At 45.5% G+C, this 14249-nt stretch overlaps 1 protein-coding gene across 1 annotated transcript; it reads right to left on the bottom strand.

Annotated features, from left to right (window-relative positions):
- Positions 1–3691: 3691 nt before the first annotated feature.
- On the bottom strand, positions 3692–13876 carry EPOP (elongin BC and polycomb repressive complex 2 associated protein). Its single transcript, XM_066627990.1, has one exon. The coding sequence runs from the start codon at positions 13760–13762 to the stop codon at positions 11948–11950; it is 1815 nt and encodes a 604-aa protein (XP_066484087.1). The 5' UTR covers positions 13763–13876; the 3' UTR covers positions 3692–11947.
- Positions 13877–14249: the final 373 nt, after the last annotated feature.

Raw genomic sequence — 14249 nt, 5'->3', positions numbered from 1 at the left:
GAGGACACAAAACCAGTGTATTGGTGTTAGACCAATCACAGTGAATAGCCTCCTCACAGTGTACAGGGCAACAGAGCTCTTGTGCATCTCCTGTTCATTCCAGGAGAACTAATATTGGCTTGTGCCCCACAGATCTGACTTCTGCTTCACTGCCCTTAAAGGTACCCAAAATCAGACACCTAAGGCAGCCACCTGACCCCTTTCGTCGTGTTGGAGCTTGGCTCTGATGGAAGCCTGTGTGCTCTGAGGTCTTATTTAGCCCCTGCAGAATTCTCCTGCAATTTTTGATGTTTTTCTGCCTGTCTTTTGCTGCTCTCCCACACACACTTTCTTGGGTAGAGATCCCCACTCTTTTCAGAGGATCCCATTTCTAAGACTTATGAGCCTGTCACTCAAGCCCATTTCCTTTTCCTACCAGTTATGATACTAACCCAAAATACATTTCTGGTCCTGCATAATCAGGCACACATACTGCATAGAAGCCACATTTTTTAAAATCTGACTTAGTAGTACACACAAAACTTTAATTTTCTTCAGATGAAACCTTTGGATCAAAAAGTAGGGCATTTGTTCTTTTTGGTCTGACTGTGTATGTCTGACTTCATTTTTTAAAAAACACACACATACCCTTAACATTTGTGTGAGTTTTAAAAATATGTCCCCATTGCATTCTGGTGATGCCAGATTTCTTTTCTATCCTTAATCTGTTTTCTATCATTAAAAGACAGAAGATCAGCGCCTAGGGAGGCATGTGAAGCCCTTCTTTGAAAAGAGAATGGCTTGGAGAGCAGAAACCCAGGTATGCCTGAAAAGCTCTTCCCTTGACTTGGAAATGAGTCGGAAATGAGTATTGATTTCCGTTTAAATGTTTCATTTGTCCCGAGCAACACTTACTCTGTCATAAAAAGGGCAAGCGCGATCAATCATAGACGCAGGAAATGCATGGTCAGATCATTTCCACAATCATTGACTAAGCGTAAGTCTGTTACCCACACGCGCATCAAGGAAAAGTCTCCTTCACATGGCAGAGCTGTGGCAGTTAAATGGCAGTTTTGCACTAACCAACCATAATTCTCAACCCCTGGGTTAAAACTGTCAAAACAAGGGGAAATCTGGGATAGAAGACCTAGAAATGAAGTGCGCAATCTCAGGTTTAAAAACAAAAAACAAAAAAAACCAAGAGATGCTTAAATTGGGCAGGTGAAATTCCCTGCTTGAGATAATGGCACATTAAATAGTGGGACTGGGGTTTGTTAAATACATTAACCTGGTATGTAGCCCAGCACCTTGTCTTGTGGCAGTTTGCTGGACATCTTTCTGCCATGTTAGATTATGAGCCGTTTTGGAACAGGGAACCGTTTATTTATTGAACCACTTTTATTATTATTATTTTTTTGCTGAAAAGTGGTTTATAAATGTTCTCAATAATAATAGTGGCAAAATCGATGCCAATAAGTTGGGGGAAGGTTCTGAAATGAGCAGGCAACATGTTGCTATCACCCTTTCCCCTTTTGTGCTGTATATCTATATAAACAATACCTATATAATCTTAATATTGATTTTTAAGTTTCCAGTCTTAACACCTTAGTGTTTTTTTTTATCTGTCTTTCTCTCCATATTTGTTTATTAATTGGGTGAGGTGTTTTTTGGGGAGAAGCATTTTTATTATTTATTTTATTAATATATATTTTTTGGCATTTTTATACCACCCTTTCTCCAAGCAGCTCAGGATGGCGTACATAGCCCCTCTTCTCCTTTTGTCCTTACAACAACCCTGTAAGGTAGATGAGGCTGAGAGATAGTGACTGGCCCCAGGTCACCCAGGAAGCTTTGTGGTTAAGCAGAGATTTGAACCTGGACCTTCCAGATCTAGGTTCAACTCCCAAACCACTACACTGTCCTGTCTCTCTTTTGCCTCTGCAAAGTAAGTTAAATGACCTGCACTGCCTAGAATATAATTTCTGAAATTCTCTCTCTCCTCGCCGTATTAAGGCTGGAGATAGAGAACAATTTGCGATCTGAGAGATATTTTGCGTTCCATGGTATATACACATTTCTTTTGTCCTACTGACATCTCTGATCCAACAGGTCTTGCAGGTTTTTGAATTAATACCCCCCCCCCATCTTCTTTGCCAGGGACAAGTGGAATGACTAGTACATCCCAAGCAGCAACACCCCCCTTCACACATCCTCCAACTCTGTTTGTCTCCACCCATAATATTACAAGTGATGTATCCCCAGACAAGAAAGCAGTCATGCAGTCTGAGTCTGTGCCTGTTTACCCAGAAGTAAATCCCACTGTGCTCAGTGGGGCTTACTTCTAAGTAAGTGGGTATAGCACTGCTACCTTGGCATCCCTTGAAAAAAAACACCTCTCTGGCATAGTCCTACTGTTGGGGAGATAGTTGGTTCTGCACATGGCATGATGTGAAAGTACAGCATATAGAACCTCTCTAGTGTCTCTACCCAGCTAATGCAGCCATTCATTTTGGCTCCTGGTGCTATTTCTCCCTGCTCTACTCTGTGCCTGAGCAAAATGCTCTTCTCCATAAGGGTGCAGAATGCAGGTTTTCTTGGGGAGCACATTCAGATCAGCTGGTTGGGAGAAACAGATGCCTGTGTGCTACTGTGAGTGTGGAACTCTATTGCTTACAATCCCAAGGTGCAAGAAAGCAGGGACACCCATGTAACACCCGGGTAGTGTCATAGCAGGGACTGTTGCCAGGGCCCCTCCCCGCCATGAGACACTGCTGGCGGCTGGACCGGCTGTATTCATTTACACTGCAATATCCTGTTCTGTGCTGATTTAAAAGCCAAACACAACAGGCTCTGTTGTTATAAAGATACATGAGAAAAACAATTGTCCGACAGGATGTTCCGCTCAAAAGGTACCTGCAGCAGTGTGTAAAATGGCTGTCTGTGCACGGACTACATGATGCGCTAGTGATTATGTGCATGGATTTATATGCATGTACACTAGAGAAATAAAGGGTGCTCAGAGATTTCAGCTGATTAGGGAGAGGGAGCTGAACAGCTTGTTAACCCATTTTTGCCTGGCCCACAGGTGTAAACATTTGGTCCCTGTTGCACATATGCAAAATCGGGCAGAAACAAAGTAACCCCCAGAGGCAAAGATAGGGCCAGCCAGGTGCACCAGGAACAAAAACACAAGGCCTGTCCTTGATATGGGGCTTCAATGAATTGGGGAAGGGAAGTGGGCAGAGGTGTGGCCTAAAACACAAACCTTCCTAACTTTGGAAATGTTCAGCGGAATCCTAAAGTAGATGAAAAAGTGGAATAAATCTTGAATTAGAACCATTTAAGATGGAGGAGTGCACCCGTTTCAAAGAACTCATCTTGAATATCATGGTAGCCTCAAATTCTTGAAATATGTTTGTTTTACTAGAAGAGATGTTGGCACCTAATTTTATGCATCCATTATGTGGTGGAAGAATATAAGGAATCGTACATGAAACTTGGAAGCATACATAATCCAAAACCAAGCTATTTTGATCTAATAAAACATACAGGTTTATCTTCTTTGCACCTCCTGTAGAACAACTGATTCTAGGCAGCTGAACTCACAAGCAGATCTTTCCATGACCACACAGTACACACACACAAAGGCTGCTATTTAAAAAACAACAGCCCACACATTTTGGTTTTCTTTAAAATGTATTTTATTCCTCAGTCAAGGATCCATATTGCACACTGGGGATTACAATTTTTCCCTTATATACAGTACATACATCAACTTTAAATAAATAAAGTTACATTAAACCTAACTCTTCCCCTCCCCATTGCTTGAGTTGAATATATTTCTGGAGGAGTGGGAGGAAGAGGGAAAGCCCATGCTTTCCCCTTTCCTCTTAGTGTGTTTCAGCTACCTAGGTGTGTTCCAAAGTGGAAAGAATGTGTTTTTAAGAACAAAAAATAAAAAAAAATTAAAATAACTATAGGAAATACTGATTCTTAAGGAAACCCATCCGAAGGAGAGAAGATGGAATTGTCGCCACATGTAAGCAAATCATACAAGCTGTTCACCAGAGGAAGTTAATTTTACCCTCTTCCCCACCTCCCTGTTTCTAATCCCTTTCGGGATGCGTTTGGAGTCTTTGCCTTCTCTTCTCAACCTTGATTGCTCTTGTCTGGCTCAGAGACAAAAAAAATGGAATTAGCAAAGGAATTCCCAGGCATTACCATCACCTTTTTGGAGGGGAGAGAAAGAATGTGTTCCCCCCCCCCATTTCTTTCCATGAAAAATAGAGATCTGATCATTTAAATTCTGTGTGTTTGTATCATTCCTCTTTCCCCATCTTAGTCCCCTTCAGCCTTGTCTCTAGGTTTCAATATATCTCTCTTCCTTCAAGTGATTTACATGAAAACAGAGGCTTATTCTGCCTCCAACTGCATAGCCAACTATGCAAGGCAATGCAACAAAAGGGGGGGGATCCTCAGAAAGCCTGCTATATTTTTATATTTCCCCTCCCACAACCCTCTTTAAAAAAAAAAAAGAAAACACACACAAACACAACATGTATAAATCTCCAATTGAGACTACCTGAGCCTGGAAAATCCACTATAGGTGGGATTTTATTTTCTTTCTAAAGGGCAGCTTCCCTGTATAAAATATTCTGAACTTTGATTATTTTTTTTAAGTATTCTGCTTATTTTGTTCAGCTCACACGTTCCCTCCAAACAATTGAAAGTAAGCAGTTGTCATCCCTTCTCCTGCCCTTTTTAGAACCCATTTGGAAGCAAAAAATGCATCCCACAGTTATATTGCAAGAAGAGCTGCCAAGAACAGCATATCACCATGCATGTTTACTCAGAAGTAAGCCATCCTGGGTTCAGTGGGGCTTATTCCCAAGTGTGGATGCACAGAACTGCAGTCAAAGTCCACAGTGTTACACATACTAGGAAGTCAGCTTTCCTGAACATAGTACAACCAAGGCAGAAACTGTCACTGCACCAGGTAGCCTGGCTTTTGCTCCATTGGGTTTTAAGAGAACAATCTGATCTGTATTGTGCCCCTAAAGCATTATCAATGCCTTCATCCTCTTTAAAACATCGTAAGGAAGAATTATTGCTTCTTCATTTTTCTCCCCACTGGAAAACTTTCATTTCTTTGCTGTTGTTTTTCATTTCCTTCTGCTTCTTGTCACCTATCTTATTATCTTAGGTTGTTTGTATTTATTTATAGCATTGCAAGTGACTCCACAAAAAAATATTTCTGCAAGAAATAGCAAGTTCCTAGGGGAAAAAAATAAATTCATTTTTCTCCAAAGTAGGTGAAATGAACATATGGTGGGGACTGGGATGAGGACTGTATATTCTGCAGAGAGAGAGAGAGAGAGAGAGAGAGAGAGAGAGAGAGAGAGAGAGAGAGAGAGATTCCCTTGTGGCTGAGAACTTGTTGAAGGGATGTATGTGAGAAATTTTTAGAAATTTCACACAGTCCAACCCTCTGAAATGGTCCTCTATACACTTCTCTCCTATCAGCTCTCAGCCCTAATTTAACTTATCAATGAAATCAGAAGATTTACATCTAAGTGTGTTTCACATGGAGCTTAGATCTCTATACCTTACTTGGAAATGTTCCACTGGTTTCCATAAGACTTACTCCCAAGTAACTGCACCAGACAGCATTCTCAGATTCTGTTGAAATAAATGCAATCTTGTCAATTCCAGTGACACTGACTTCCAAGTTAGTGAGTTTGTAGGTTCATGCTGCTGTAGCACTTGGAAGTCAAAGGGGATTTGCATCTTGACCCTAAATATATTTACGTGGAAATCAATCTGATTAATATCAGTGAAGCCTACTTCCAAGCAGGTGCGTATATCATACAATTTTCAGCATGTTTCTTCAGAAGCAAGCCTTGTGGATTTCAGTGGGATACAGTCCCTAGTAAGTCTGCTGGGGATCATCATCTAAGGCTGCAGTCTTATAAGCACTTACCCGGGAGTAAATCCAGGGTCAAATCAATCGACTTACTTCAGAGTAGACTTGCATAGGTTCTTTGCAATTAATCAGCCAACTTCAATCCAATCCAAGTTTTGACTGACTGGAGTAAAAAAAAAGCTGCCTTTCCACCAAGTGAATATTGTTTCTTTTTGAAATGTATCTCTGTCTTAGCAAGACATATACATGAGACACAAAATGTAACCTGAGGATAAAAGTGGCACAGTACTGTGGAGACTGCTGCTTTTTACAAGTTCGGCTTAAATCATTTTTAAATTTTCTGCATTTTCACAAGGAAGGGTATTTTCACACGACATTAGAAGCGCTTTATGCATTTATCAGCTGTATAACTGAAATGACATTGCCAAATATAATTGATTTGGTCAGGCCTTTCCTCTACCTTCTATCTTGTGTTGACAGCATTCACACATCCATAAAAACAGGGAGGAAGAGAAACTTCAAGGTGCTTTCTAGCATACTGTGAGAATGTCCAAAGTCTCACCAATTCCCATTATGTAATATGCATCTTCCTTCCAAACCCTATGTGGCTTTGCATTTGTAGACAGGAAAAACAGAGTGAAAGGAAGCAGATCAGACCTCGCCATTAGGCAGAAGGAGTTAGCCGGTTCAAGTTAACCTTATGGGTGCTATCAAAGGCAAAACAAACTGCCAGCTATTGTATTATTATATTTTTCCTGGGAAATGTGGCACCATTTGGATTTTTTCATCTCAGAAACCAAAATGTACTGAAATCCACACACACCATTTTCTGGTGCTGGAGATGCACACATTCCTCCCAAGAGTATAGGCCAGGTATGGGCACACCTCTGTGGTCAAGGTGGTGACTGTGAATAAACTGCATCTTTACAAACACACAGTTTTACAAAAACATAGAAAAAGCACCTTTGCCTCAAGATCTGAGTAATCAAAATAAGACTATCATTCAGACTAAAAGTAGATGCTTCCCATGTGGCATTCATACAGTCAAAATCAGCATGGGTATTTTTGGGGGGGAGGAGGTGGGTTTCGTAAATATAACAAAATCTGAAACACCACATTGGAGATGAGAGATGTTCTCACATACAACACTGAAAGCAACCTCTGAGGCTCTCTTGTACTGTTTCTAAGCATGCACAAATGTCTTTAGTGCAAGCGAGTAATTTTCAGATATTATTTACACACTACTAGCAAAGGTAGGGTTCACATTTGCAATACAGGTAGAGGGAGAGCAAAATTCATATTTAGTGCCACATGTTAAAATACTGAAAATGGCACTCTGGATATCAACTGTAAATGCAGACTTCACTGGCATGATGTGGCAAAAATCCATGCCACTGTAAACCACTTTTACCCATCAATTCAGTGGTTTTAAAGAAGCTCCAAAACACTCAAAAAAGACAAAAATCAACTACTTGCAAGGTCTGCCCTCCCCATTGATTAAGTGGAGGAAGTTGATCTGTGAACACATTCCTTTGTGCACATGTAGATCTGCTCCCTCCATAGAAATGAAAGGGGCAACCCATGCATACACGTGCTCCATGGGAGCATCAGAACACCACTGAGGGTGCAATCCTATTCACACTTACCAGAGAGTAAGCCCCGTTGACTATAATGGAACTTACTTCTGAGTAGACATGCAGAGCATTGGGTTCTGAGGCTCTGCAATTTGGGAGGGGTTCGGGTACAACACAGTTGCATTGCAGTCATTGATTGCAAAAGACTGCTTAAAAAAAACCAAGATTATGACCTAGTATCCTAAGCATATTTACACAAAAGTAAGTTCCACAGTTCAATGGGCCTTAGTAGTAAGTGTGCTTACACTTTTTTCAAAGTGGAATCTCTGAGTTGCCACCAATTTCTAGCAGCTATTGATAACCTCCTGAAATTAATGCCTAATCAAATTCAACAAAAGTAGAGGCATACATTCTGCAATTCTCTTTCTGCATGTAGGTACACACAGATACTCAAAATAGATTTATTCCTGTGTCATGTACATGCCCTTTCCTGCATTTATAAACATGTGTAGGGAGGGGGAATGAATACCACTATACAATGCCCACAGGTACACATACCTTTTGAAAGAAATATGTACATGCATTACCTGTATGTCCATGTTTAATAATTATGAAATACAAACTGGATGTAAATGTTCATACATGTTATATACACCAAAAAATACATGGAATTTTCCCCCAAGAAGTTCTCCTGTGTGATCCCCAAGAAAATGAACAGCAGCTATATAAAAACACGATTGTCCTGGTCATTTCAAAGGGGTTTGTGCAAGTGAACTTCTGGGTTGATTGTGCCCATGACAGACAAGATGGGGTGCAGTGAGCTGAGATAGGTTATTCTTATACTAATATTAAGGATTGCCCTGTTCCCTGCATTATCCTCTTTAAACCAGACCAAAATATGCATTGTTTCCTACCGTTCTACTAAATAGTAAGAATATATTAATACTGGGGGGGGGGGGGAACTTTGCGTTTAAACTCTGATTCAGAGAACTGGGAGAGCAGCAAAACTTGGGGTGCCTGTGTTAATTCTCCTCAGTGCCACACACAGACAGAGAAACATACACTCAGAAGACTTCTGAACACTCCCCTGCAGATACCCAGTGGAAACTTGTATACACACAAAGAGTGTGCTTATTGGGTCCAGCTCTGAGACTAGAAGCATTCTATTCATTCTAACATTCTGAATATGTCAGACTTCATTTTAAATATGGTTGATTTCTCCCCCCCAACACTACCAACCATTTTTCCCCCTGTGGCTCGTAATTGTAAAGCTTCACAATTAAGTTTAAGGTAGAAATTGAAGGGGGAAGGACTTGTCAATATTTGGTCTCCATCGAATTCCACATTCCTTTGAAAATAAGAGTTAAACCCAAGCCACATACTGCTTTGCAAACATCACAGCCCCTCCTTTCTTTTAAACAAAGTTGGGCTCATATTTGAAGCACAAAACTAATACGATAGGATGGAGGGGTGTGGGTGGATTTTTTGGAAGAAAATTAAGATAGCAGCAACATTTCTCTCTCTCTCTCATGTTCTTCCAACTACCCTTTTCCTGCCCTTTTCCAAGACAACCAAAGAGGCCATGCTAAGCAAAGACTCTCTTTGTCCTCTACTCCTGATGTATTTCAGGAAAAACAACTCCATCTTCTGCAAGCACAATCAAATGTTCAAGACCAATTACTACAAATGAAGTGGAGGAATTTACAGCCAGAACAATGTTAATTTATCTTTTCTCACACAAAGCACCCAAATTGTGCAACACTTTCATGAGCAATCTGGTTTTATCTGTTTTGTTTCTTTTAAGAAAAATATATTGGGGGATCATTCAACAGGAGGGTCTCCTGCATAAGTCCCACTGAAATGAATGAGTGCTTTACAGAAGCATGGAAATGCTCCAAATTGGTAAAAACTAAGTCTTGATATTTTCATAACAAATAACATCTTACACCTTTGGAGGGGGGAACAGAACTCTCCTCACTCTTTTGAACAACAAAGCCTTCAACAAAATGCAATTTGGTAAGGGGGAAAAAAACTAACCGCCCATCCCTTAGCATGTTTACTCAGAAGTAAGTCACACCAAATTCAATAGTCCCAAGCAAGTGAGCATCAAACTGCAACCTATGGAAGACAGAATATTCTGGATGAAAAATAACTCTAATATCTGAATGCATTTAAGCAAAAGTAATTGCAATTTGAGTTTCTTTCCATGTAGCTAGCTGTGTTTAGGACAGCAGGCTTAACACTTCACTTTTAAAATAAATTTATATCTATATATTGCAAATGTAATTAATATCCCTTATCAATACTGACATGCTTCCAAATCAATCTGTGAAATTCAGGATGCCAGAATTTTTTCCTCCTGAAATCTGTTATTTCAACCCATTTTACATTTCTTTTCTTTTTTTTCCTTGATCATATTTTTTTTTGTCACCCTTCTCCAGGAAGAAACAGGATGATGAGGACAAAAGGCTGGCCTCTCCTTCCTAAATATGACAGTGATCCAGTCAGAGCACACCCACTTGGGAGTAAAGTCAGTGAATATAGAGCTTGCTATCAGATACAGTTTGTTGTCGAGACTGTGGGGTTGGAGTCCCAACAATTCCAGAAGTATTTACACTTTGCACTTTAAAACGTTGCTGTCTGAGCCCTCCACTTGATTGCGCAGCATGGCCTAGTGGAACTATATATTTTTTTTTTTGTTTAAAGTAGATTGAGTTGCAAACAGAAATTATTCCCCCACCTCACCCCTGGAGCTTGAAGATTTGGCTTGGGTTTGATTTCAAAAAGGCAGGGAGATATCTGAAGACAAAGAGGAACATCACTGTAGAAAAAAATTAAGGAAAGCACATTTGTTTGTATGGGGGAAGAGGGCCCTTATTTCCTCCTGCAAGGAAAAAAGACTCATTCTTTTCTGCATTCCACTTTAGAGGTCATATTGTCCATCTGCACTTCATTGCAAATTTTCCCCAGATCCAATTTCTTTTTCCAGTATATTTTTAAACAAACAGCATGTTACCTTAGGCTACTCAAGTCAGGGTTCTATTAGCCAAGAAACAACAAGCCCCTTAAAAAAATGCAACAGTTTCAAATAACCTTTGGGGGGGGGAGGGAAGGATGCAAGTTAGATCATGAATTTTTCAAAGAGATTCACATCCCCCCCCCTTCCTTCCTCCCTTGCCCTTTTGGTAGAAGAGTAATTATGGTGACTACTGTTTTTAAATAACTCTTGACATTATTATTATTTTTTTTAAAATTCATTCCATTCTCCACATTGCTTTTCATAGTCCCACCCCTATGAAGTTCTACTGTTGAGGATAAAATAGTCATTCTTGTCTTGCTTTAGTTTTAATCAGGAAGCGGATGGAGGGGAGGGGGGAGTGATGCTTTGATGAGTTTAATGTGCAGTGGTTGAAAGGCCCCCTTCCATTTCTCTTCCAAATTAAGGAAGAAAGGTGGGGGGAGGGGGGGAGTGTACTTTTAAGGGGGAAAGGGGGAGGGGGAGAAGAGAAGGGTCTTTCACTGGGGGAGGGAAAGGCTTGCTTGAAACTTTCTCATTCCCCACCACACACCCACAACTCTCCCAAATTTCTCTGCATGGAACAAACCATTCCAGGGGGGAGGGAGGGCTGGTCTGCCCCAAACTGCCTTTAAAAAAATCAAATCGGTTTGGTTCCCCATGATCAGAGGTTGGGCATATCAGTCACAATATTGCTTAGCAAAAGGACATTTTCTCTGCAGCCTCCTTGACTCTTTCTCTCACTCCTAGCATCTGAATCCTTGGCTCCCCTATGCATGGGAGGCCTGATCTCTCCAGCACGATTCGAATGGCAGCGTTTCAAGCAGTGGTGGGGGTCCTGGAAGGGAATCAGGCATGAGAGGGCTCTTTAAATAAACTCAAGCCTTTGTTCTTTTTAAACACCACAAGGGATGGCGACGTTCGATTCGAAAGGGGAGCCTGAGATCTGCTCTCCATGATGGTGATCATGATGATCCCCTCTGAAAACCAGGGCCTCTTCCCCCCCCCCCACGTTTCCTCGACAACGATCAGGCTGCAATCCTAGCCACACTTACTTGGGAGTAAGCCCCATTGAACAGAATGGGGCTTACTTCTGAGTATTAATGCATAGGATTGGGCTGCCAGTCGCCTGTTTCGGTGAAACTGACTTCTGGGCCTGGAGGCAAGCTGCCCTCATCAGCCATCACTTGGCATCCAAAGGCCACTGGAACCATGAGGTTACTTCCGAGTAAGGATAGTGCAGGGTGGGTGCATGCCTATGTTTTTGTTTTGTTTTTTTTGCCTCGGCTGCATATTCGATTAGACTGCAATCCTATCCACACTTTCCTGAGAGCAAGCCCCACTGATCACAACAGGACTTACTTCTGAGTAGACAAACATAGGATTGTGCCCTGAGTCTCCTCCTCCCCCCTCAAATAAACTGTTGCCCGTCGATCGTCAGCTGCGATCCTTCCTTCAGAAGTCCACCAAACCGTATCCCCGGAATTTCAGGCTGGGGGGCACGGGGATGGCGCTGCCCCCCAGCTGCCAGGTCCACAGCGGGTGCGTCTTGGAGAGGGCGCACGAGTCCTTGACGCAGAGGGAGGACGCGGGGCAGAGGTCTCCGTCGGAACCCACCACCAAGGCGGGCGTGCAGGGGAAGGTGCCCAGCAGGGTGAAGGGGCTCCTGGCTGCAGGCGCCGGGCCGGGGCCAAGCAGGCGTCTGCAAGGAGGGCTGGAGCCCTTCTTGGTCGCCTTCCTGGGCACTTTGGGGGGCCTGCCCTTGGCCTGCTGCTCGGCGCGGCTGCTGCGCTTGGGGTTCCTCTCCAAGTCGCTGCCTGCGCCTTTCGGAGGCTTACTGGCAAGCAAGAGGCCGGCTTTGGCCGCCCCCCTGGCCTGCTCGGCCCTGCGCAAGCCTTTGCTCCCGCCGTCCACGTTGAAGCCCTTGGCGTAGCACCACAGCTTGGACTGCCGGATCAGCCGGTCGAAGTGCGCCTCCCTCCCCGAGCCTGCCTGGGAGGCCTTCTGGAGAGCCGGTGCCTCCCCAGCAGGCTCTCCCAGGCGAAGGTCCTCCTTGGAGAGCTCTGCCCGCGCCTTGACGCACGGCTCCCCGCAGCCGTCCTCGGAGAGATCTCCCCGTGCCTCGACGCACGAGCCTCCGTTCTTTGGTCGCGGGCCCTCCCCAGGGCTGCCGGGCCGGGCAGGGGGGCGCCTGCTGGGCTCCTGCTGCAGGTCCTCCTCCTCCTGGGGCGCGCCGTCGGGCACCGGAGTGCAACTTTCCCAAGCGGTGGCGCGCAGCGTCCTGGCCCAGAAGAGGAGGTCGGGGTCGGGGCGCAGCGCTTTGGCCACCCCGGGGAGGGCCTGGGAGGGGGCCGGCGGGGCCGGGAGGCGGGGGAGGGCCGCCTGCCTGTAGCGGGTGCTCTGCACCGAGTCCCCGCTGCACAGGGAGCTGCTCTCCGAGGCGGAGGAGCTGCTGCAGGACGAGTCTTCGTCCTCCTCGTCCTCCTCCTCCGAGGAGTCGCTGGAGCTGGCCGGGCTGCTGGAGTCGGAGTCGCTGGAGTAGCCGGCCGACGTGCCTTGCCTCTTGGAGCCCGCCGAGGACGGGGGCCCCTTCTCCTTGGCCAGGCACCCGCAGGAGGAGCGCTGATCCGGCTGGCTGGGGGCTGGGTCCGCGCCGTGCGCCCTGACGGCCGAGTGCAGGAGCTGCAGGTCGCCCGGGTAGGCGCTCAGCACGCCGGCCAGGCAGCTCCGGCCGTAGCCCTTGGGGGGCTGCGCGGCTCTCTCGTACACCCGGGCGAAGGGGCCCCCCAGGAGCGCGTCCCGCTTGGCGCAGCCGTCGGGGGGGCCGTAGGCGGCGGGCAGCAGGCGAGGCCGCTGGAAGGGGTCCCCCCCGGGCTGCCTCCGCCTGCTCTTCCTCCTCCTCTTCCTCCTGCGGGGAGCCAGGGCCCGGCAGGAGGCGCGCAGGGCCTCCAGGTCGCTCCTGGAGATGAGCGAGCACTTGACGGCGCGCAAGGGCACCGACTGGATGGCCTTCAGGGTGCGCAGCTCCCGCAGGTCGCAGCGGCGGCTCTGGATCTGGAGGCTCTCCATCTTCTTGCTCACCGCCGCCCGGGGCAGGTCTCCGAACAGGTCACTGAAGACCTGGGTCAGGGCGAACATGCGCGTCCCGTTGATCTGCAGGTAGCCCAGGCTGATGCCGTCGATCTCCTGGTAGCCCGCTTGGAAGTCTCCATTGTAATCCATGCTGCTGGTGGTGGCGGCGCCTGGGACCATCCCACAGGTCAGGAACATGCTGGCGTGTGTTTATTCTCGGAGGGGGGGTCCTTCGCAGCCACCGGTGGGGGGTCTGGCCAGAGGGGGGCTCGGATCCCTCCCCCTCCCCATCGCCCACTTACCCCCCAAAATCCACACCCCGTCGTTGGGCGATGCATTTCCCATTCGAAAGCATCTCAGGAGGCTCCAGCTTAGAACCACCCTCTCTCTCCTTCTCTCGGTTCTGGGACTTGCCCTCTCCACTCTCTAAATATCCAGGCAGGCGGAGGAGGATGCCCGAAGGGGGGATCGTTGCCTTCTCCTAGTCATGTCCCCCTCTTCTCCTTGCAGTTCTTGGGAAGCAAATGTTCCTGGAGAGGAGGGAGGGGAGAGAAGCCCACCCAATGTCCCCTTCCCCTTTTTAAAGCCCCTCTTCTGCATTTGCAGCCAGATCTTCCAAGCTACAGGCAAAGGAAAAGACAGCAAGAAGGTAGATCCAGATGGGGAAAAAGCAAAGCCTCCAACG

The sequence above is a fragment of the Tiliqua scincoides genome, chromosome 5, assembly GCF_035046505.1.
Source record: "Tiliqua scincoides isolate rTilSci1 chromosome 5, rTilSci1.hap2, whole genome shotgun sequence".
NCBI lineage: Eukaryota > Metazoa > Chordata > Lepidosauria > Squamata > Scincidae > Tiliqua > Tiliqua scincoides.
Note: the sequence above shows the minus strand (reverse complement) of the source record. Positions and strands in the feature narration are given on the sequence as shown.

What these genes read in the sequence shown, in the direction of transcription:
- EPOP (XM_066627990.1), bottom strand. Translation starts at nt 13,762, where the DNA reads ATGTTCCTGACCTGTGGGATGGTCCCAGGCGCCGCCACCACCAGCAGC.